Source organism: Drosophila nasuta, chromosome X (assembly GCF_023558535.2).
Source record: "Drosophila nasuta strain 15112-1781.00 chromosome X, ASM2355853v1, whole genome shotgun sequence".
In the NCBI taxonomy this organism is placed as follows: domain Eukaryota; kingdom Metazoa; phylum Arthropoda; class Insecta; order Diptera; family Drosophilidae; genus Drosophila; species Drosophila nasuta.
The window spans coordinates 28,838,220-28,861,903 of record NC_083459.1 but is presented as its reverse complement, the minus strand read 5'-3'; the positions used below and the strand labels follow the sequence as shown (position 1 = coordinate 28,861,903).

The 23,684-nt window shown below is 45.4% G+C and overlaps 3 protein-coding genes across 3 annotated transcripts; 1 reads left to right on the top strand and 2 right to left on the bottom strand.

Moving 5' to 3' along the window:
• Positions 1 to 92: 92 nt before the first annotated feature.
• On the top strand, positions 93 to 8,765 carry LOC132796966 (sorting nexin-25). The gene is made up of 13 exons (XM_060808351.1): positions 93 to 180; positions 528 to 1,044; positions 1,392 to 1,531; positions 1,957 to 2,053; positions 2,124 to 2,258; positions 2,325 to 2,501; positions 2,562 to 2,734; positions 3,557 to 3,963; positions 4,026 to 4,763; positions 5,449 to 5,634; positions 5,697 to 5,834; positions 5,895 to 6,575; positions 7,634 to 8,765. The coding sequence occupies exons 2-13, from the start codon at positions 962 to 964 to the stop codon at positions 7,979 to 7,981; spliced, it is 3,303 nt and encodes a 1,100-aa protein (XP_060664334.1). The 5' UTR covers positions 93 to 180; positions 528 to 961; the 3' UTR covers positions 7,982 to 8,765.
• Positions 8,766 to 9,214: 449 nt separating this feature from the next.
• Positions 9,215 to 12,534, bottom strand: LOC132796969 (protein hold'em). Its single transcript, XM_060808354.1, is given in 5 exon segments — positions 9,215 to 9,798; positions 9,877 to 10,530; positions 10,532 to 10,820; positions 11,029 to 11,185; positions 11,241 to 12,534. Coding segments are annotated over 4 exon segments (1,482 nt in total). The 5' UTR covers positions 12,178 to 12,534; the 3' UTR covers positions 9,215 to 9,798; positions 9,877 to 10,431.
• Positions 12,535 to 12,935: 401 nt separating this feature from the next.
• On the bottom strand, positions 12,936 to 23,236 carry LOC132796974 (protein lava lamp). Its single transcript, XM_060808362.1, is given in 10 exon segments — positions 12,936 to 13,313; positions 13,381 to 13,640; positions 13,707 to 13,782; positions 13,983 to 15,959; positions 15,962 to 16,394; positions 16,396 to 16,515; positions 17,210 to 22,312; positions 22,375 to 22,449; positions 22,515 to 22,791; positions 23,121 to 23,236. Coding segments are annotated over 9 exon segments (8,229 nt in total). The 5' UTR covers positions 22,596 to 22,791; positions 23,121 to 23,236; the 3' UTR covers positions 12,936 to 13,209.
• Between the last annotated feature and the right edge of the window lie 448 nt (positions 23,237 to 23,684).

Sequence of the window (23,684 nt, the reverse complement as noted above, 5' to 3'; positions counted from 1 at the left end):
TTGACATTTGGTGGTGGTGCGTCGATTTCGATATGCATTCACAACAGGGTTATCGTCATCGATAGCATATCAACAAATCCAAATGGCCCATCAACAGCAAGCAAGCAAGCGAGCAACCAACAGTGGACAAACTTTGATTTATACGGTTTATTGTATTTGTGAATGCGATTGAAAGTGGAAGTGAGTGTGTGCTGAGTGTGTGTGATGATTAATTACGGCTCCGCTGCTTGACCAGCCGAAGCACAGCACATTTGTACAGCAGATATAGATATACAAACGCGCCAACTCAAATTCCAACTTGTTGTAATCTACGCAGCAGCGGCAACGATATAAAGTGACAACAACAACGAGAGCAGCAGCAGAGTAAACGATTTTATGGAGGCAGAACTGTGCAAGCAGCAATTGCTGCGCTGCTCTTCTTATCACACGCAGTTGCTGTAGCTGACTTTTGTGGTTTTGCGCCGCCCCCCTTTATCCTTGAGGGTTTTTTGCTTTTTGGTTTTATCAGTATCAACTTGTTGCCATAGATGCTGTGATTTTGCCCCCGCCGCCCCCTCTTATTACCGTTGCTTCTCCCCATAGAGGAGATCAAACATTAGTGACGACACTCGACGCGCGATACAAATAATAAATAAATAAGGGAAGCAGTTACAAGGGCGCGGGGTGTTGTATGGCGTTCCGGGGGATGGCGGAAGTGGTTATACAGAACTATTTATAAAAAAAATAATAAAAAAAACTAACGAAAGACACGACAAAAGCCAGAACAAGAGGCTACAAATTAAGCAAGTAGCATTAAAGAAACGACGTCGTCGCCAACAACAAAAAATGTACAAAACGCATCAAATATTCAAAGCAACAACAACAACAACAGTGGTAACTGTAAACTACCAACAATAATACAAATATAGACAGAGACTGTGTGTGTGTGTGTGTGAGTGTGAGCTGGGAACAGCTGGCCGACATGGAGGGACGCCGCCCATTGTTTCCCATTGAACCTGAGCCGCCAACAACGCCCACACAGCGACTGACACTGCTGGCAACGCGGTAAGTGAAAGACGTGAGAAGAAGACGCAACGTTTTTAAATACACGCACCTTAAGTTGACAGCCCTGGTCAGAGTACCGCTATGTCATAACATGTGCGTGTATCGTGCTTGTGCATGTGTGTGTGTGTGTGTATCCTTTAAGCATATGCATGACATTTGTATGGGTCAATTGGAATGGATTGGAAGCACGCGTGTGTGGGAAGCGGGAATGTGTTGGACACTGTGGAAGGGGTTGTACATACATACATATGTATGTATGTACATTTGTATGCTGTTGTCACAATTATTAATAGATTTATTGCGCTTCCTCTTCTCTCTTTTCGCTTTCGCATCCTAATAATTTTTAGCTCGCTACGTGCGCTGCAATTAAACTGGAAGTTTATCATTTCCGGCATCACATTGACGCTTTTGGCCGTTATTTGGTATTATCCAACGTTCTTCTTATTCTTCGCATTCGTCATCTACTCCTTGGTGCTGGTCTTTGCAGGTAAGACGTTAGAGAATATTACAATAATATTTATAAAGTTTCGTATTCGCAATTCTCATTCAATGTTTTTTTGTGGGTAGAATTGCATTCTATGTATGTTTGTAATTTACATAGAAAAAAAAATAGTGTGCCCGGCTTCGAGTTAGCTTATTGCTGGGTATCTCATATATCTAAAATTCTAAACTGGTCTGATATCACTTTCAATACGTAAATCCAAATTGTTTAATCTAAAGTCGCATGACTCATTTGTTATCAAAACCAGCTAGGCGCACAAAAAAAAAATATACATACAAAAGAATAAAAACAAAAAGCAGAGAAGAGAAAGCGGCCATTTTATAAAAATAATTGTCAATGCCATCATCAAAAAAAAGTTCGTTAATTAAAAATTTATCTGCACTTTTGTTATTGCTTCTATTGGGGCACAGCTGTCGCCGGCACCGTCTACATACATTACATATTTACGACCAATGAGCCCACAAAGCCAAATCGACTGCCCTCCAAGCTGCTCTACAATGCCACCAAGTGAGTACCGTTATAATTACATATATATAGAGTATTTACCAAATAATATCATCTTGTCTTATTCGTATAGAAGTCACATTTTTGATTTGCCAAATCCCATCAAGAATCCATCGAATTTACCATTGATCTTTGGCAAGACAGTCGATCTGCAGCTTCAGCAGATCATCGAGTATGTGCTACGAGACTTTATGGTGCCCTGGCTAGGGTGAGTAACATACATATATCATCTTTATCCTACTCCCTTCAACACTTTTCTCTCTTCTCTTCGCAGTTACGTTGTGACCAAGCCCAAGCTCATCAATGATGTCATACGCGAGGATCTTTGGAATGCCATACAAAAGATACATGAGCGAGCCGCTCGCATGGATCCGGCTAAGATCATTGCCGTTGACATGATCAATCGCGTCACAGTGCATCTCGAAAAGATTCGCATTGCCGAGGCACGCGCGTAAGTTGAGCAATCGATCCTCTAGGATTTCCATCTAATATTATTACTTTACTCTTTTAGTGCGGAGACGAGCAGTGCACCTGTGTTTAGCACCAATTCGTACCTGGTCGATGAGGAGAAGGAAATGGAGTTTTTGCGTAAACTGTGCGAAATTATGGTCATTCTGCTGTTGCCACGCGGCTATTCACTGCCACCACTCAAAGTGCTGCTCAGCGAGATTCTGTCCTTTAAAAGTAAGCACACAAAGAATCGCAACTTTAACTAAAACTATTTAGATTCTGTCCATCAAGTCTAAGCATGAATTATTAAAGCTGTAGTTTGAATGCTACGGAGAATGTGTGACTTAGATGTTTAGGCAATTGTTAAAAACTTCCTTGAATTCCCTAAATATTGATCTTGCTTTGAAGCCACCACAATGCTTTTAAAGGTTATAGAAAAAGATAGTAAAAGAACTATTTAGATTCTGTCCTCCAAAAGTAAGAACGATTGTATTGAAACTTTAGCTTAAATGCTACGGACAGTGATTGACTTAGATGTTTAGAAAATTGTTCAAAACTTCCTTGCATTCCCCAAATCTTCAGCTTGTGTTGAAGCCAGTAATGCTGTCAAGGGTTTATACATAGATAGTAAAAAAAAAACTATTTAGATTCTTCCTTTAAAAGTAAGCACGATGTATTAAAACTTTAGCTTGAATATATAACTTAGATCTTTAGCAAATTGTCAATAAAAATTCATTGTATTCCCCAACTGCTTGCTTCTACTGCTTGCTTTGAAGCCTTGTTACAGCACAAAGTCTAGGGTTATAGATAGTAAAATAACTATTTAGATTCTGTTCCTCAAGACGGATTGTGATTGACTTAGATCTTTAGGAAATTGTTACAACTTCCATGCTTTCCCCAATTCAATATTCCCAGCTTGATTTATAAGATTTTGTGACAACCGCAACTGAGGGTTCCATTTTTAAACACTAACCTTAAAATTCGAGAGCAATTATAGAAACGTGTTCAAGTGCATAAATTATATTCATTGCTCATTATTCAAATTGTGCTTTACAGTATTCTTTCCGATGATCAAAATGCTGACGTCACCGGACTACATCAACCAGAAGGTGGTGCAAAACATTGAGACACGTCTGGCGGCAGCGGCGATCAGCAAACGGAGCTACGAGTATGCGGCTAGCTTTGAGGAGTTCCTCAAGATCATCAACAATTCGGGGAATCTGGAGGAGTTATCGTTGATACGGAAAAGCATTGTGAATGATTTGATGCATGCGACGAGCATGCAGAATTTGCAACGTGCCAAAGGACTTGATCCCGATACCGAGGATCATACGCTAACCAAATCCGAGCTGACGGCCGCTGTGCGGCTCAAGCGTTATGTGCAACAACTGACGGTGGCCAAGGGTCAGTGTGAAAAGAATCTGGCCAAGTTTGGATGGAATGGCAACTACTCCAGCGACACAGTGAGTGAACAATTCCGTTTCATATGTAAATTCAGTTAATGACTTTTGCTTTTGCTTTCAAGGATTTAACGCTGATGGAAATACTCAATACGGCGGTGGGTCGACGCTTCTTTACGCTGTTCCTGGAGCCATTGAAGGCGAGTGCGCTGGTTGGCTTCTATCTGGCCGTCGATGAGATGAAACATTCGCACAAAAGTGCCACCCATCAGCTGGGCACCGAAATCTTTTACACCTACATTCGTGCACCCAAGCCAGAGATACAAATCGATAAGCATGAGCGCAAACTGATCGAGACCTTTGTGCTCGGCGATGCGGGTCCAGATATATTCTATGATATACAGCGGAATATTCTGCGCACACTGGAGGACAAATACTATCCGCCATTTGTGCTAAGCGAACAGTATCGTCAGCTAAAGGAGGCGCTCGATTCGAACGAATTTAACGATCCCACCTTGCTCATGTGTCCCACACTCCTCGGCGATGTGCATGACGATGAGCAGGCCAGCGTTGTCGATGGCCTCAATGGTGCCGGCGGTGCTCCGGCTGCCATCGATGTCGCTGCACACACGTCGTATGCGCGACGAAAGCTGGAGCAGATACAGGAGCGCATCGATAAGAAGAATCAAGCGCTCGATGCGCTCAAGTATTCGGTGAAACCGGAATCGAAAGTGCTGCAAATACTCGAAAAGGAGATGGAGTGGCTAAAGAGCGAGAAGCGACAGACGGAGGCGCATCTCCGACGCACCGATGCCTGGACCGAGCACCTGGGCAAATGGAAGGCGACCATACAAAGTGTCGAGGTGTGTATAGGGATAGTTTAAAGTTGTTTCAGTGCTTGGATAGTGATTCCCTAAGAATATATATTGATACAAAATTCAATTGTTAGCTAGAACTTTGATAATCAATATGAAGCAATTACATTTTAGGACAGTTTTCTATAAGAATTTTTAGTGAAAAGAATCTTCGATACTTTGAGAGAGTTTTCTATAAGAACTTTTAATAGAAATAATCTTAATGAGATACTTCGAGACATTTTTCTAAAAGAACTGTAAGAATCCAAACAGGCTTAAATACTTTGACTGACAATCTGGTATATTGTGTACTCTATAGTATATTTTGAACGGAGTATAGCCGTTGGTATATTTTCACTATGTGTGTGGTATATTATTTTGGAATGTTTTAAGAACCTTTTTATAACCTTTTTGTGTATATTTTAGTATTCTTGTGGTATATTTTCAGCATATGTTTTTATTGACAATGAGCAGCGGGTATCTCACAGTCGGTTACACTCAATTGAAGCTTTCATACTAGTTATTTTAATACCGAATACGAAATTGAAATGATCTAGAGATAAGACTAAGGCCTTCACGATAATTTTAGTTCTTTGCGAATAACAATTGAGTAGAGAAGACAGATCATTTATATTTAGAACATTTCACAGTCGAGCACACTCAACTAAAGCTTCCTTTACTGTTTGCTTTGCAGGTATCCGATGAGAAGGAATCACTCCAATTCATGATACTCGTGCACGTGGACGAGGACATCAATGCACCGCCACAGGCAGCGCCCAAGAATGGCGACAGCAGCAGCAGCACAGGACGTGCACAGCGACGTCGTCCCTCGGGCATATCCAGTGGCTGGGTTGTGATGCGTTCGCTTAACCAAGTGCACGTAAGTAGAGACTAAATACTAATAGTGAATTGAATACTATCAACTAATTTACCCCTGAACAGGAGCTGCAACGCAAGCTGCGACATGTGAGCTCCAATTTAAAGTCACTCGATTTGCCCACGAACTTCAAGTTCTTTTTCCTGAAGACGGATCGTCATGCACAGGAAAAGGCCAAAGGACAAATTCAAAAGTTTCTCAACGTAAGTAGAAATATGGTGGAAATATTTCTAAACGATCCTAAACTCTACTTATATACTTAGTTCATATTGGAGGACGATCATTTGAATGGCAGCGAAGCGATCTATACGTTTCTCAGTCCCAGTTCGGATCATCTGAAGCAAACGTTGCCATCGCCCAAAAAGTCCAAATTCTCGTTGTCGACGCTCTTCAAGAGCGATGCGGCCAAGGCGCATGACAGCAACAAGGCAAGCGATCCGTTTTGGGGACTGCAACGCGATGACGATGACATGTCCACGTATCTCGATGGCGAGACGAGCAGCGATGCCAAACTGCTGGCAGATTTGGATAGCAAAGATTCGATAGCGGAACCAATGTATGCCCTCATGGGTGAAATCTTCGATATGGGCGGCGTCTTTAAGTGGCTGCGAAAGAGCATCATCTCGTTCGTTCAGATCACCTATGGACGCACGATCAATCGTCAGATACGTGAATCGATTGCCTATCTCTTCGAGGAGTCCATGCTGCACAATTATTTCTCGGCGATTTTGAAATCCTTTTGGCCCGGCGGCGTTTTGGCATCCGCTTATCCGGTGCGTTCCGAGGACATGAAGGAGATGACCACGAATGCAGCGAAAGCTCTGCTCACCGATCACATACCCGAGGTGCTGTGCAATCTTGTCGGCGCCCAGGCGGCCAAACGTGGCGTCCTCAAGGTGTTCGATGCCCTGCAGAATCCCACATACAACAAACAGTTGTTCTATGTAAGTTAAGAAGTTCAATTTAAATTCGCTATCCCTCCAATCTTTAATGCGTTTTCTGTAAAGTAATTATACCCAATATCCATGAGGTTGAAGGGTAGAACTTTGTGCCACCAGGATATGTATGTAACAGTCTAGAGAAGGCATCTTCGACCCAATATAGTGTATATATTCTTGATGAGAGGATATAACCATGTCCGTTTGTCCGTATGGCCAAAAACACCTACTTACTATTGATCTTACTTGGACTCTATGGTATATTTTGAGCGAAATACTATATTAATACACCAAATATTTGGGTATATTTTTTTAGTATATTCATTTGGTGTATAGTTAGTTGTACAAATATACTAAATATTTGAGTATAAAATTTTGTAAATTTGTGGTGTATTCATTCGGTATATACTATGTAGCACTATATAAATATACCAAATATTGCCTTTGGTATACTTTTAGTATTTTGGTGATATATTTTTAACTCTATGGTATGGCACTCTATTGAATATAGTACTATATCAAAATTCCAAATATAGCCTTTGATATATTTTTCGAGTACAGTACTATATCAATATACCAAATATAGTCTGCTATATTTTTAGTATTTTTGCTGTATATTAATTTAGTATATTTTGAAATTAAAACCGCACTGTTTTGCTTTTGTTCCAAATAGGTAGCTTTCTTACTTGTTCTATGTAAGTTAAAAGTTCAATAAGTTATGGCCGTCCATTAAAGCAAGAACCAAGAAGAGCTAGGACGTTTTCTGTAATGGAAAAGGGCGTTAAATTCTCTTGATTATTCTCTGAATATGTTGATAGTCTTACAAATTTAACTTACTTGCTTGTAAATTGTAGAAGTTATATAAGAAATACTTTTGTATGGGCAACAACGCTTCTTACAACGGGTTTTAGTTGCATTGGCCGAAAATCTGGTATATTTTTCACTTTATGTTGTATTTTGAAATATATAACAATACCAAATATAGCCTTTAGTATATTTATTAGTTAACCTATTTAAATTAATACCGCAATGTTGAATGTCTAAAATGGTGTCTTACTTTACAGGAGCTGCTGGAGATCCTGATGATTGAATTCTTTCCGGAGATACGCCAGCTGAAGGTGAACAACAGTGCCAACGGCAGCAAACTGAATACGGCCACTGCGGGCGTGGCAGCCGCCTCCGCTGCCGCAGCATTGGCCGCAGTCGCAGCGCTGCCGCTGAACTGCAACAGCCATGGAACAGTGCACGGGGCGGCGTCGAGTCTGGCGCCAAGTTCGACGACGACACACACGGCTGCTGGCAATGCAGCGGGGAATCCCAAGGAGCATTATCATCAGTCGCCGCCGCAGCAGTCGCCTTATCATCAGAGCAGAGCTGAGCCTCATCATCATGGCACGACGGGAGCCAAGTAGAAGAGACGACATTAGAACTCCATTTGTTTTTATTTCGATGTACTTTAATTATGTTTAGAATGTGTTAACAAATAATGCTCTCTCGCGCTCTCTCTCTTTCTCAGTGTATACTCTATATAGCGAACTCGCTCTAAGCTGTGTTTTTTTTTGTGTTTTTTTCTTAATTAGCTGAATTTTGACGTAGTATATTTAGGATTAGAAAAGAAAACCGTAACGGAAACGCAGTACAATTCCTTCACCCTAAATGTCCCGTGTTATTTGTTTCGTCTTGTAGTCGTAAATTGTTTGTTTTTCTTGTTTTTTATGTGTATTTGTTATTACTATTATTATTTTTAACATTTCGATTGTGCAGTATTAAGCGTTACACCAAACTGTTCTCCCCCACATTCCTATTCTCCAAAAATTAGCTGACACAACGAATTTTCCGAATTCCTTAAGATACACGATTGAAGACGTTGATTGATTGATTGATTGTTTGTTTGTTGGTGCCGTTGTCCCAAGTATATAACGATTTAACTGGAGTCGACTTATTGTGATCTTAGCAAGTAAACAGCACCAAAAATAAAAGAATTGAAATTGATTTCCAACTACTATATATATACATTATATACAAATATTATATATACTATATATATATATATATACATATATGTAATTAGATAAACCAAATAGTATATTATACACACACCAAACACACACATGATGTTATAATACCCCTTACAAAAGGCTGACGCTCCTCGACAAAAAAAAAAAAACAAAAACTAAACACTCGCTGCTTTTCCCCCTCAGCGAATTGACTTGAAATGGGAGCGCGCTGACAAATTGTATTGTATTGGATTATATATTCTATTTATGTATTGCAGTTGCAATGTTTTATGTGTAAAACAATATTTAACAAAAAAAAAATGAAAAGAAAATGAAAAAACAAAACACACCCAAGCGAAATAAAGATGCTATTTATGTAGATATCCCAGTTTCTTATTTTATTTCCGTTTTTGGCAACATCTTGTTACAGCTGCTTTTAGATTGATTACACTCTCTATTACTTAGCTAAGTATTATCTATAAGTAGTTTTATCTTTCAGCTTACAACTATTTGTGTGTACTTCATATTCATCAGGAATTTTTTAATATTAACACTTATAAAGTATATTATAGTAGAAGTCTTAATTTATTACTTACAACTATTTGTGTGTACTTCAATTTTGGAAGGGCTCAGGAATTTCTTAATATTAACACTTATATAGTATATTATAGTAGTAATATTCATTTATTGTACTTAAATTTTGGAGGGGCTCAGGAATTTCTTAATATTAATACAAGTAGTGTAGTGTTAATCTTTGAGATTTTCTTTCTTTTCTAGAATATTTCATATTATTGTTTTATGTTTAAAGTAGTTTCAGATACAATCTTAAAAAAGACGCTTCAATATACATATTAATTGAAATTCAAAACCAAAAACTTAATTTATGTATTTGTTTTCCATAGGAACTTCTTGTTATTAAGTTTGGCACAAACAAATTCTTCATGAATTACTTAGTTGCAGATTGTATTTTTCATGTATCAAAAATATTGTAAAAATTTTAATTATATAATATAATTATTATTATATAAAGTGCACATTCTTACAAGGTTTTCATTTGCCATGCGATTCCAACATTCCGCTTCTGTTTATTAGCATATTTTACAGATAGGACTTATCTAAAAAAAATAAACTTTAACTTCAAGCATAACTCATAACTACCTCTAATGCATAAAAAGTGAAAAATCTTAGCGTTGTTTGTTTTCCCATTTTAATTTTGTTCTTCATCTTAAAAACTATGTCAACGACAAAGAATATTTGCCAAATAGTTTTAAATTCGTAAATATATTTAAGCAATTTAAATATATATTTACCTTTACTGGATAACTGAGAGTGGTATATTCCAAGAATCGGGCAATTCCTATCGTAAGTTATGTCTAGGTCTGAGATTACGTTAAAAACTATGTGAACTATATGTTATAAAGATTTAATTTTATATTCAATATTCACTTTTACTGATTGAGACTAGACAATACACTCGTTTATGACAATGAGCCATTAAAATATACAAAACTCCTCTCGGAAATTAAAATTAGTTTTTTTAACTCTAAATAATTCAAAATGACTTCAAAACTATGGTTCCTACGATAATTCATTAAATTAACCCGTTGCAAACTTAGTTAATGCTGGAAAACTTATCTTCTTCTCTAGTAAAGACTACTTTTATATTTAAGTAAAATATTAAAAGTAAACCTTTAACTTTAACTTATACAAATCCTAAATTAAACAAAGTTAAAGCTGGGAAACTTCACTTCTTGTGACCTCTACTAAAGACTACTTTCATACTTAAGTAAACGACTAAAGTAAACCTATGACTACTTACACCACAAATCCTAAGTCTCTAAATAGTTTTCTTCTTGTTTTTTTTTTTAGAATGCAGCTAACTTCTCTATGATCTGTTCTAGCTCTATTAGCTCCATGTCCACGACAATGATTGCAAGATTCTTGCGCACAGGTGTTGGCTTTTTTTATCAGTAACTTCACCTCAAAGTGTTTTAACAGAAAGCGCCACTTAAGCTCAGTCTTTTTGCGATCCGACAGCACCTCAAAGGCATCTGCATTGAGGCCCAGCAATTGATTGGCAACGCCGCCACTAAGACGCGTCTCCACCAGCGTGCCCGTGTGATCCGACAAGTGAATATTGATGTTGAAGAACTGCTCGGCACGTGCTCCGCTATATTCCAATGAGAACTCTAGCTGGCAATGCTCGTTGTCGCATTCATTGCGATTGGTTGGAATGAGGCGACGACATGATTTGCTGCAAAAGCGGACGGAAAAGTTTATACAATCGTAATTTAATTTAGTTCATCTACAAAACAATAGTTCAATTAACAACTAAACAACAAATTGATTGGCAATTGAAAAATTAAGTTTTCATTTAAAGTGAGAAATCACAAAATAAACAAATCAGACTTAATAATAATTGTATTTGATTTAATAATGGTTTGCTACTTTCAGTTACTTGCCATTTCTTATTGATGCTCGTGCCCAAGCCATCGATATCGAATTTGCTGACCATGGCATAGAGCACGGCCGTAAAGTGTTCACTGGTTGCATCCTGCAGTTCACCCTCGGCACGCGCATAAATCTGTCGAACCGTCATCTGAGTTTGGATCTCTGCAGCTGCTCGAAATTTGGATTAATACACTTTATTATAGATTATCCCTTTCCTACTCACCTGGTGGCAAATTCTCCACATCGCTTTGCGCACTCAACTCAAAGCCGCCCAGCGGTGTTTTGGCCGCAAAAGCAAGCAACGCTTGAGCCTCTGGACTTCTTGGTTCTGGGTTCTCGTAGATGAGCGTGCAGCTGGCATGACTAAGCACCGAACAGCCATGAAACTGCGAATGCGCGACACGCACATCAATAAGATGCAACAACGTTTTGCCCGCTTGCCAGCGCTGAGCACGACGTATCCAATTCGTGTGCCACAGCGTCAACATCATGCCCGACGCACAGCTGGTATCGATGACCACCAGTTCAAGGCACTGCAGGAGTGTGCTGCCATTGCGTGGCTGCTTGCGTTTCAGTTCACGCACCGGCGGCATCGTGGCCACTGCCACGAACAGATCAACGAACGCAGCCGGACGCTGTTCACCGCCTGGCATCACGCAACGCACATCCCGGAGTTTGAGAGCTGTGCTCAGTGCTTTGTGCGATTGGCCGCAAAGTTGGAGCAATGCTTGCAGTGTTGCCTGATCGTCGCTGCTATGTTTTACCAAATAGCCGTGTCCTTCGTTGACAACAAGTGCACATGACAGTGTGCCGCGTGGTTGATAGCGATTCTCAGTGAATCCGTTGTGTGACGGCAGCGATGGTTGTGTTATGGCCATCACTTTGGCCCCGACGATGTCGACTACGTCGCCCATTTGTAGCATTGCATTGTACTCGTGCACGCTGACTTCGGAGCCCCAGCACTTGCAGTTGGCAATGTGACGCTTCGTGTCACGCAACGTGAAATTAATCACGCCACGCTTTTCGCTGCTCAGCTTGTCGAGGAAGATGTGCGGCTCGGATTTCGCAATGATGAGGGCAACGGTGGAGAAATTGGTCATAGTAGGGTGCATATCGATCAGATGGAGATGTTTTGTTGTTTTATACTTCGATGCAGACATGTTAAGACTTAGAAATTTGCACCGGAAATGGCTAAAATGTTATTTTGAAGATCGTTAAAAATCAACGTGCACACACTGATAACGAATCGTGGTGTAAATGGTTATTGGTTGACAAATAAACATATTCCACATGGGATCAAACACACAAGTAGAAGTGGAATTTATATATAGAATTTCCCAATTGGTATAGATCACTTGTTCAGTCATTTTATAGGTAAATAAAAAACACTAATAAAAAGTGCGACACCGACCGTTAGAAGTATCGCTGAAAACCGCCATATGCAAATAGAGTGGCCAAACTTCAAGTTCAAGCTCAAGTGTGTCCACTGCAAAAAAAAAGTGCACTAACCGCAAAAGTTATCGCTGCGTAATCGTGTGTGTACACACCATGTCCTTCGCCGTTGCAACGACTATATTGCCAAAATGCAAATTTAATGGCAATAAAATATTCCAAAAGACACTGTAATAAATTTACCGTAAATGTTGCCATCATACAAATTAAGTTATTGGAACATTTTGAATATTTGTCCTGGAAAAAATATGCACCCACTGCAAATGTTATCGCTGCGAAAGCGTATGTACACACTGCCCAACCGCCATTTTTGGCCATGTTAACAAAATACAAATTAAACAATTACGGTATTTAAAGTATGGTTTACGTACTTTTTTTGTAAGTGTTGTTATTAATTGTTTAGGCTTTGTTTTATACAATTTTTACATATCTACAACATAAAACGTGGGCGTGTTCGCCATGCTGGAACACAATTCGGGAATAATTGTTTGCTGTTTTTTTTTTCTTTTTCATTTCGATTTCTTAGTCGTTTTTTTTTCTATTCTTTTTTCTCTTCTCTTCTTTTTTTTTTTTTTTTGTTTTGTTGTGAATTCATCCAAGGTACATAATATAGAACTCTAACGCTAGTGTATATCAAGAATTATTGGTAAGCCGCTTTAACTAGTCATTTTTAGTTGTTGTTGTTGGAAGCTGCTTGGAACGTGCGAGGGAGTTGGGAGATGCTTGGATAATGGTCGGATTTAATTGCTCGATGCTGTGTTTGGATGCGCTTCGTCCTCGCTCTTATTATTGCCTAATATCCAGTCCATGAGTACCATTGAAGGTGACCGCAGTGATGATTGAGCTGTGAGAGAAATGAGAGAAGTATATATAGAAATATCAGTTATCAATTTCTCATCAAGAATACTTACATGGATCCACTTCAAGCTGTGCCTGTTGTTGTTGTTGATGTTGCTGTTGCTGCTGAGGAATTGTTGGAGGCGCTGTAGCTGCTGGTATGACTGTTCCCGTTGCTGTGGTCGTCGTCGTCGACGTCGTTCCCGTTGTTGTGGCTGCTGTTGTTGTCTTGGCCATGTCTCGCTGGAGCTGTATCATCTGTCGCAGTCGCTGCTCACGTTCATCCACAATAACCTTGTCCTTGGAATGCTTCACCGTCTGCAGCTCTGCCAATCTGTGTAGTCGCATGAACAATACAATTAGAATATGCTCTCAAAACTCTTTCTGATGATGAACTTACTTTTGTTTTAGGTCACTACTGGGATCGCTGTCCGTTGGCGGCGCAGGAGCAAGCTGAACCGCAGCTGGAACGCCGGCTAGAAATAACGATAGAGATGATTAAAGTTATTGCATACTTAATACTTAAGATAAGACTACTTTGTTTGATCTATGTTAAAACAACAATAGAAACCAAAGTACGGGAAGGCTAAGCAGCTAACGCTCTAGTTATGAGTTTCTCAAACAGAATATTCCGCATTTTATGGTATATTGAGATTCCTCTCTATTTGTTACTCACTTCGTTCGGCTTCCAGCTGTCGCAGCGTATCCGAGAGCTTCAGCTGCAGATGATCGCGCTCCTCCAGCAGCTGCACTAACTCCAGTATCATCTCCTCGACACGCATGTCCCGCTGATGCAGCATCATCAACGCATAGTCCAGATCCGCTTTGAGCACATACTCTGGCAACGGTTCCTGGCTAATGCTGCCCGTGGCTCCAGCGCCAGCTGCTGCTCCACCTGACGCTCCGCCAAGTGTATTCTGCAGCCGGAAGGGATCATACTGTGAGGCGAGACGCGCATATTCCGCCGATCGAATGGCCAACTGCTCCTTGAGTGTGACGATTTCCATTTCCTGCGTTTCCAGTGCCTTTTGCATTTTCGCCAATAGCTCATTGTCCTCCGCTGGCGCTGAACTCGGCTGTTGCTGCTGCTCCTCCACTGCGGATTTGATCTCCGCAGGCTGTTGCTGCTGCTGCTGTTGTGATGTGGTTAGCTGCTCGATCTGCGCCTGATAGGCGGCTTCACGTTGTGCCAAATGCTCCTGCCAAATGTTTGCAACCTCGCTGCATTTTTGCTCCACCAGTGCCTCCCATTGTTGATTCAATGCTGTCAAATCTGGCTGGGGCTGGGACTGAGACTGGGATTGCGATTGTTGCAGCAGCTCCAGCGTTTTGCGCAGCTCGGTGATCTCAATGGTTTTCATGTCCAGTTCGAGCACCGTTTGCTTCATCTTATCCTCCAACTCCAGGCTGGACAGCACATGATTGTTGAGCACACGCAACTCTTCCTCCATGTCGCTCTTCTCCTGCTGCAGCTGCACGCATTGTTGACGCACTTGCTCCAGCTCCACTTCATTGCTTGGCGGTGGCGTCGCCTGCTTTAACTCCTCTCCACTTGGCCGCTCCAGTTTGTCCTCCTCCAACTGCTTGATCTGCATGCGCAGCAACTGCAACTCCTGATTCTTGGTGAGTATCTCCAACACCAGTTTCTCGGTTTGATCCTCACGCATCAGCTCCTCGATGCGCTGCTTCAGATGCACTATCTCCGACTCCTTCTCCTGCAGCAGCGCCACGCTCTCGTCACTGGGTGCACTCACCGTTGCCGGCAGCTCCAGCTGCTTGGCCTTGAGCTCCTCCAGTTGCAGCTGCAGTTGCTCGCGTTCCTGTTGCGCCGCCTGCGCACGCTGCTGATCCGCCAGCAGCTGTTCATGCAATTGCTGACGCTCCAGCTCCGACTGCTGAGCGAGCGCTTCGAGTGCCCGCTGTTTCTCCTGCTGCAGTTGCTCGCGTTCACGCTGCGCTTGCGTCAGCGCCTCGTGTGCTTGCTGCTTCTCCAGCTGCAGCTGGGCGTGCAGCTCCTGGCACTCGGTACTCAGCTCCTGATTCTCCACCTGCAAAAGCTCGATGCTCGCTTGAGCCGCCGCAGTTGTCGGAGCAGCATCGGTTGTTGTTGTTGCTCCTGTTGTTGTTGTTGTCGTGGTCCCCTCATCGCCCCAGCTCTCCAGCTGCTGGAGCTTCTCCTGCAGCTCACGTATGCGCGCCTGATACATTTGCACATCCATGTCCTGACGCTCCTTCAGTTCCGCCATGCGCTCGTTGCCCGCTGTCAGCACATCGATGCGCTTCGCCAGCTTCTCCTTCTCCAGTGCATGCTGTTGCAGCAGCTCCTCGCTCTTTGCCTGACGTGTCTCGTGCAGCTGCAACTGATGACGCAGCTCATCCATAATGGCGCTGTCTAGATCATTGGTGCCAATGCTGCTGCTCTTCGCCTGTTCCTGTTGTTGTTGCTGCTCCTTGCTGCGATACTCCTTGATGCGCTTCATCAGCTTCGCCGTCTTCGTCTGCAGCTCCAGCTTCTGTTGCTCCAGCTCGTCGATGCGTTGCTGCAGTTGCAGCACCTCGACTGCTGGACGCTGATGCTGCTCATCGGCTGCTGCACTCGCCCAGGGATCCTCATCCACGCCCCAATCAACAACAACCTGTTGCTGCTGTTGCTCCGGTTCGGGGGTTGACACAAATACGCCTTCTTTGGTGTGATGATCTCCTCCACAACGGGTTCGGTTTGTGGCAGACCCAAATCGAGCTGCTGTGACGCATCTGTCACCGTTTCCGTGCCAAAGAACATGTCCAACGTGGGCGCAGCACTTGTTGCAACAATCGTCGGCTGCACCGGAGGTTGTGGCTCCGCTTGTATCAGCTTCTCAATGGCCGCCAAACGTTCGCGTTCCTCGGCTGCGGCACGCAGTTGTCCCAGCTCCTGTTCCCGCTCGGCGAGCAAACGCTCCAGTTGCTGGCGTCGCTCCTCGTGCTCGGCCAATGCCTGATTGCGTGCCAGCAACTTGGTCTCCAGCTCCTTGGCATGCTTCTCCAGATCGGACACGTTGCGCTGCAGATCCTCGATGGTTGGTGGCTCCGCTATCGTTGGATCGTGGGGGCACGCCCATTCCTTGGCTGCTTAGCCTCAGCGGTTGAGCGACAATCTCATCGAATGGCGATGGCGCCGCCGCAGCGTCGTTGCCAAAGAACATCGCAGGTGCGGGAATCGGAAGGTTCTGTAAATAATCAATAAATCAGTCATTTGAACTTTTTCAGTACCTAACATCTAACAAGAATCTATTCCAATTCTATATATCTGCCTTTATCCTGTATTTTCTAAGAGGGTTTCCAAACTTACCTTCTCCTCTTACCTATTGCCCCACTTCGATCTCGGGACTTTTCGTCAACAATCTTCCCTGCACATATATTGTCCTACGTATCAGTTTTAAGAGTTTTCCTTAGCTTTTGAGAAAATCCTTGAACTGATTCTAATACTTTCCATCACCTTTCCCGTTGCTCAGTTCTACTACTTCTACTCCAAACACTATCAAATCTTTCCGAGGAACCTTCTCTTCTCCGAGCATCTGAAAGCTTCTCGCGTATTACTGAATCAGATCCCTAATGTGATATAACTTCCTAACTCTTTTCCTATTCCCTTACAAGAGCTTTCAGCTCGGCTTCTTCTGCTAACTTCCTGGACTGATCTAACTTTCCTAAACCCTTTACCACTTGACCCAACAACCATCTTTCAATCTCACTTCACCAATACTTTCCCCATGTCGTTTGACTTACCTGTTCCGCTGGCGCTGGCTGTCGCTGAGCTTGATTACCACTGTTGGGACGCATCCAAGCCGTCATCCAATCCTCGCCGCCCTGTGGCGTTGCTTGGGCTTGCGTCTGGTATTGTGTGGCAAAGATGGGCGATGCCACAGCAGCTGCAGCTGGAGTGTTAGCTTGTTGTCTGGCCAGCTGCTCGGCCTGTTCGTCGAGTCGTGCTTGCATCTCAGTCAACTGTTCGGCAAGTCGCTTGTTCTCCGTTTCAATGTAGACCTGATCGTCGGTTTGATTCTGTCCCAAAGTATCGAGTTCGGCCAGCTGTTGCTGCAGTGCCTGGAGTTCCTGATTGTGATTCGCACACAAGGCATCGATTTGAGTGCGCAAATTATCCATTTCGGTCTTATCCTGCAACGCTTGCATGCGCAACTCCTGCAACTCAAGGACATCCTGCTCGGCGCTATCGTGTTGCAGACGCAACAGCGTTGCCTCCCGGCTCAGCGTGGCACGCTCTCGCTCCACGTCGGCGAGCTCCTCGCCCAGACGCGTCAACTCCTCGCCCCGTTGCTGCAGCTGTTCCTGTGTGCGCTCCAAGCGTTGCGTCAGCTCTCGCGTCTCGACGGTGGCGCGCTCCATGTGCGCGCTCAGATCACACTCCATCTCATCCAGCTCGGTGGCCTTGGCCGCCAGTTTGGCATCGTAAACGTTGCGCTGACGCTGCAACTCCAGCTGTCGCTGCTGCAGCTCCTCGCGCAACTCGTGCAGCTCCTGCTCGACGTTGCTCTGACGCTCTGCCCGCTCCGCTTGCGCCTGTTGCGTCTGCTGTTTGTGACGCGTCAGCAGCGCCTCATGTTCCGCCTGCAGGCTCGCCAACTGCTCACGCACTTCATCCGCTTCGCTGCCCAGCTGCTGGAGTTGTCGGCTCTGAGCTTGTTCGTGTTCCTGCAGCTGCTGCACACGCAACTGCAGTTGGGATTCATGCGCCAGCTGCTGGGCACTGCGTTCCTCCAGCTGCTGTTCCAGTTGCTCTATGCGCGCCAGCTCCGCCGCTTGTTCCGTCCTCAGCGCTGTAGTCTGATCCTGCAGCTCGGCGTTCCGCTGCTGCAGTTCGGTGTTTTGCGTCTCCAGGGTTTCCATGTACGACTGATCCTGCTGCAGCTTGGCCTGAATGCCCTCGTGCAGCGTCTCCAGACGCGCAATGACCAGCTCAAAGTTGGCCTTCTCTGCCAGCAACGCGCTATTCTCCGTCTGCAATTGCTGCAGCGTTTGCAACTGATGCTCCTGTGCAGCCTGCAACTGTTGGAGTTGCTGTTGTTGTTGCTGCTGTTGCGCTTCCTCCTCGGGTTGCGTTTGCAACTGGGCACGCAGCTCGGCCAACTCCCGCTGCAGACTCTGTATGCTGGCATTGCGGTGCTTGATCACCTCCTTTGACTTGTCGAACTTGATGGACTTCTGCTCCAGCTGCCGTCGCAGTTCGTCTATCGTCCGGCTGTTGTTGTCGCCATCGCCCGCACGCTCCGCCAGCGTCTGTTCCAGCTGGAAGCTCTCCTGACGCAATGCGGTATTCGCATGCACCGTATTCTGGAGCTCAACCTGCAGACGATCCGTCTCCTCCTTGAGCTTGGACAGTTTGCTCTTGTGTTTGTGCGCCTGCTGCTGCAGCTCATAGTTCTCCGACTCGCTGTCGGCCAGCTGTTGCTCCAGACGCTTCAGTTCCTCCTGCAAACCGAGCTCTTCCTCCGCCTGCTCCTGTCGCTGTTGCTCGGACTCCTTCAAACGCTGTTCGACGAGTTGCAATCGCTGCTCGGTTTGTTGCTGCAACTGCGTTTGCTCTGCGTTGCGTTGCTGCAGCTGCGTTAGCTGGACGCTTGTTTCACTCTCCGCAGCCTGTTGCGCTTGGAGTTGCTGAAGTTGTTGCTCCAGGTCGCTGTGTTCCGCGTTGCGTTTCTTCAGCTGCAAGGCGTACTTCTTCAGCTTGTCCCGCAACTCGCGATTGCGCGTCTCACTCGTCTCCAACTCCCGTTGGCACTGTTGCAGCTCCAGGAGCTTGAGGTTCGATTCGAGCTCCCGATCGCTGTAGCTCTCGATCAGCTGTTGCTTCTGCTCCGCAACGAGTGCTTGCAAAATACCCAACTCACCCTCGAGGGTCTCGATGCGCGAATCGAGCTCGTGTCGTTGTCGCTGTTGTTGCTCCAGCTGCTTCTCGTGCTGCATTTCGCTGGCGTTCAACTGATTGTCATGCTGCTCTGCCTGCAACTGCAACTGCACCAGCTCCGCACTCTGTCGGGCAATCAGCTCCAAGTGTTCCGCTTCCGCTGCACGCAGCTCTGTAATTGTGGCTTGCAGCTGATCCCGAACAGCTGCGAGTTCTTCGGCTGCTGCGAGTTGCTGTTGTGTCTGCTGTTCGCTCAGTTGTTGCAGCTGCTGCTCCAGCTCCTGTTCACGCTCCGCGTCGCGTTGCTCAGTTATGGCCAGCGTTTTAGGTGGCGTCGTCTCCGTTGGCTCGTAGCTATCGCGCAACTCCTCGAGCTCAGCTTGCAATGCGGCCAACGTTGATTTCAGTTCCGCATTCTGCGCCGTCAGCTGCTCGTATTCGGCCAGAGCTTTGCCATTGGGTGCGGTGACAGCCACGACAGTTTCCACAACTGTGACCGTCTCCACCGCAGTGCTGGCTTCCTTCACCTTGTGCAGCAATTCGGTCAGTTGAGTGTGCACATTCTTCGCCTCCTTCGCCAGCTTCTTGGACACATTGAGCTTGGCATTGCGATCGTTGGCCTTGCGATACGCCTCCAGCTCGGAGCTGAGTTTGCCCAGCGAACGTTCGCATTTGTCCAGCAAGGCAACGCCGGCATCACCGCAATCGAGGGCGGCGACCACCTCGGAGGAACGCTGCATGGAGCTCAGCTCCTGCGAGAGATTCGATTTTTCGCTCTGCAGCTGCAGCGACAAATGTTGCTTGTCGCGTTGCAATTCCTCCAGCTGTGAATGCAACGCTGCTCGCTCCGTTTGCAGCTGCTCCTGGGTGTGCTTCAGTTGAGCTGCCAGCTCCGAGGATTGCTCCGAGTCGCGTTGTTCCTGAAGCTCTGCATGTAAGCGTGCGTTCTCCGCCTGCAGATGTTCGTGTTGTTCCGCTTGCTCCGGTTGCTGCTGCTTCAGCTCCTCGAGCGCCTCTTGCAGACGGGCATTCTCCTGCTGCAGTTGCTCCATTTTGGCCAACACCTCGCGTCGTTCGTTCGCAAAGAGCTCGATCTTCTTGAGCAGCTCATCGCTTTCGGCGCGCATTTGCAGCAAACTTTCGTTCACCTCCGGATCGGGTGCCGTCGAATCCGTTTGTGTCAGTTCGCTCACAAAGCTGGGCGCCGCCTCTGCATCAGCTTCGACTTCAGCTTCGGTTTCCGCATCACCGGCATCTCCTTCGCTGGCGGGACGTTGGCTAAAGCGTCGTTCGCTGGGTCGTTCGACAATCTCAATGGATTCCGCTGAACTGGACGAGCTGAGCTTCTCCAGCTTGTCCAGCAGCTCCATGTTCTCGTTAATGTAATGCGACAGCTTCTTGTCCAGCGCCTCCTTTTCCGTTTGCAGCGTCTGCAGCTGCTGGCGCTGCTCCTTGGCTTCGGTTTCAAGTTGCTGCACACGCTGCGACAGCTGTTCCTCCAGCTGCACTTCACTCAACTCGGATTCAACACGAGCCGACTCCGAGCCACGTTGCAGCGCCTCCAACGCCTGCTGCAGTTCCTCCTTTTGCTCCTCCAGCAGGCGTATCGCTTCGGCTTGCGCGGCATTCGCTTGCACACGACTCGATTGCTGTTCCTCATCGTGTTCCTGCTCCTGATCCTCCTCCTCGACATGCGCCAACTGCCATTGACCCTTCTCGTCCTCCAGCACGGTGATGCGTTGCTGCAGGTGCTCGTTCTCCGCACTCAACTGCGTCAGCTGCTGTTGTGTGTCGCTGCTTTGCAATTTCTGCAGCTGCTTCTCCGCCTGCTTGCACTTCAACTTCAGCTTGATGTTGCTCTTGTTGGACTCGTCGAGTTTCTGCTTCAATTGCTGCAACTCCAGCTGCAGCTGTTCGTTCACCTGCACATCTTCGACTTCGTCGAGGAATATCGGTTTCGCTTTCACGCCCTGCGACAACTTCTCCTCGAGCACACGCAAATTCACATTGAGCACATTCAGTTCGGTGGTCTTCTCCGCCAGCTGCTCCGTTTGCAATGCAATCGTCGCCTCCAGTTTGGACAAATGTTGCTGCGTCTCTTCGTTTGAAGTGCTGCTGTTGGTGGCGACTTCTTGTTGCTGCTGTTGCTGTTGGGTGTCCCGCAATTGTTGCTCCAACTGTTGCAGCTGTTTGGCCAGCTCTTGATTCACTTGCGCATCGGTGGAATTGTTGCTCTCTTGCTGCTGCTGTTGCAGCTGCTCGTGTTGCTGCTCCAGCAGCAGCAATTGTTCGCGTGCCTGCTGCAATTCCCTTTGCGTTGCCTCCAGCATTTCGCTGCTCTGCTCCAGTTCCGCGTTGCGTTCACGCAACTGTTGCAGCTCCGTTTGAACGCGACTCGTGGTCGCCAAACCAATTAGCTGCTCACTCTGCTCGGCCAGCGTTGCCTCTAGTTGTTGCACCTGCTGTTCACGTTGCTGCAACGCGTTGCGCAACTCGTGCAACTCTTGTTGCTGCTCCTGCTCCTTGCGTGTCTGCTTCAGCTCAATCAGTTTCATCTTGTTCTTCAGCAGCTTCAGTCGTCCCTCTTCGCTTTGCGCCGTCGTCGCTGTTTGTTGCAGTTGCAACTGTTGTTGTTGTTGTTGCTGCTGCTGTTGCAGTTGTTGCTGCAAATCGGCAGCCGAACGATGTCGGGATACAGGTGTCGCATGCTGACTGCTTAAGGCACGCAAATCATTCATCGAGGAGCCCAGCTCAACGCCGCTGTTGCTCTGTCGCAGTCCCGATTTGACCGATTGCAGGGATCGAGCCATGTCACGTTTTCGCTGCTCGAGGAGCGCACGATTCTGTTCGGTGCGTTGATTTAACATTTGGAGCTTCTCGTTGCCGCTGCCGCCGCTGAGGTCCAGCAGCTCCTTGCTGGGCGTCACCAGCGGCGTGGACATCTGCTGTGGCTCGTCGTTAAGCGTGGTGTCCGCCACTGGGCCAAGGCTCAGTTTGTGTCCCAGCGATTTTAGCGATTCCATCGAATCGCTCATGCTGGACTTTAAACGTCCGCCATCCTCGGCTTTGCGCAAGGCGCGTTCTCGCAGAGCCATCAGTCGTTCCTAGGAAAGAGTCTCATTTTAGGTAACAGTTCTCTCCTCAGCTGGTTGCAGCTTCTACTTACCTGCTGCTTGGACAGATTCTCGCGCAGACTCTCGAGCCTTGCCTTGCCTCCCGTCGCTGTCGTCGTTGTTGTGTGCTAAGTATGGAAATTGTTGTGTTTAGTACCAGGGGAGTGTGGGAAGGAAAGGAATGCCAACTCACCTGGTTGATGGGCAGCTCGGTAAAGCTGCCGCCATCATCAGCATCTTCGTGTTGGCGGCTTAAATCCGCCTCCGTCTCCATTCCACACAAATTCAACTAACAAAACAAATACAAAAAAAAAACAAAACGGGGAAGAGGAAGAGTGGGTGGTGGGAGTGGAAAGAAAAAAATAATAATATTAAGGAAACACTGGCTATCTCCGGAGTGGACAAATCCAATGTCGTCGTCGTCGCGCGTGTTTCGTTAAGTTCGTTAAGCTGCTAACTATCGACATTGACTGCAATTGGAAAGAAGCGGACATCACATATCATTATCAATCAATCAATCAATCAGTCAGTCTCAAAAACTCTTTGCTTCGCTTTTTTTTGTGCTCCGAATTCGTGGCACTGACGTGTGCACTTCTTTGTTGGTGTGTGTGACCACGTACGCTCGTCTGTGTGCGTGTATGTATGTGTGTGTGTACATCTCATAGAAATCTGATGTCGTTTTGCTTTTGCTTTTTTTTGTCCACGCACACACACACACACACACGAGCTAATACGACACATAAGGAGTATTTGTACATTTGTAGCAAAGCCAACCTGACTGGGGCTTGGAGTTATTTACCAATTATAATTAAGCAATGCTTAACAACAAAATAAACTTAAACACCAGGGCTTAAAAGTCGTTGCTACTGCCCTTGTTTTCATTACAGCGCTATGTGTGCTGTTGCTGTGTGACCGTGTGCGTTTAATCTGAAAATATACCAAGCTCGTGGTGGTTTTAGTATTTTATGGTTGGCAAAATAAACCGCTTATCGATATATCGCCAACTGTGTTGTTTCGTGTGCTATCGAAATTAAATTTAATTCCATTTCATTATCACTTGGACTAACCAGATTATTGAATAATTTATGGTTTTTCACTGAGGTAGCATATTTTTTCATTTTATTATTGAATAACTGCTGAATTCGAGTGCGTGAGAATTCTTTAAACATCAGCAGTATACAAATTGCAACTACTTGACACTTAATACTAATTGAAGTATATCGTTCCATCGGCGAGTGGAGGAAAACTGGACTTTCTCGCCAGATCTGCAGGTAAGTGTGATATACATAGGAAGGGCTGCTTTGTTTGCAGCCACTATTGCACAAATAATAGTAATAATAAGAATAACACGACTAGACTAATC

Excerpts from the sequence above, each read along its gene's own strand:
- LOC132796966 (XM_060808351.1), top strand. The coding sequence starts at position 962 with ATGGAGGGACGCCGCCCATTGTTTCCCATTGAACCTGAGCCGCCAACA. Across the intron at positions 1,045-1,391 it reads CTGACACTGCTGGCAACGCG|CTCGCTACGTGCGCTGCAAT; the intron begins GTAAGTGAAAGA and ends AATAATTTTTAG. Across the intron at positions 4,764-5,448 it reads CGACCATACAAAGTGTCGAG|GTATCCGATGAGAAGGAATC; the intron begins GTGTGTATAGGG and ends TTTGCTTTGCAG.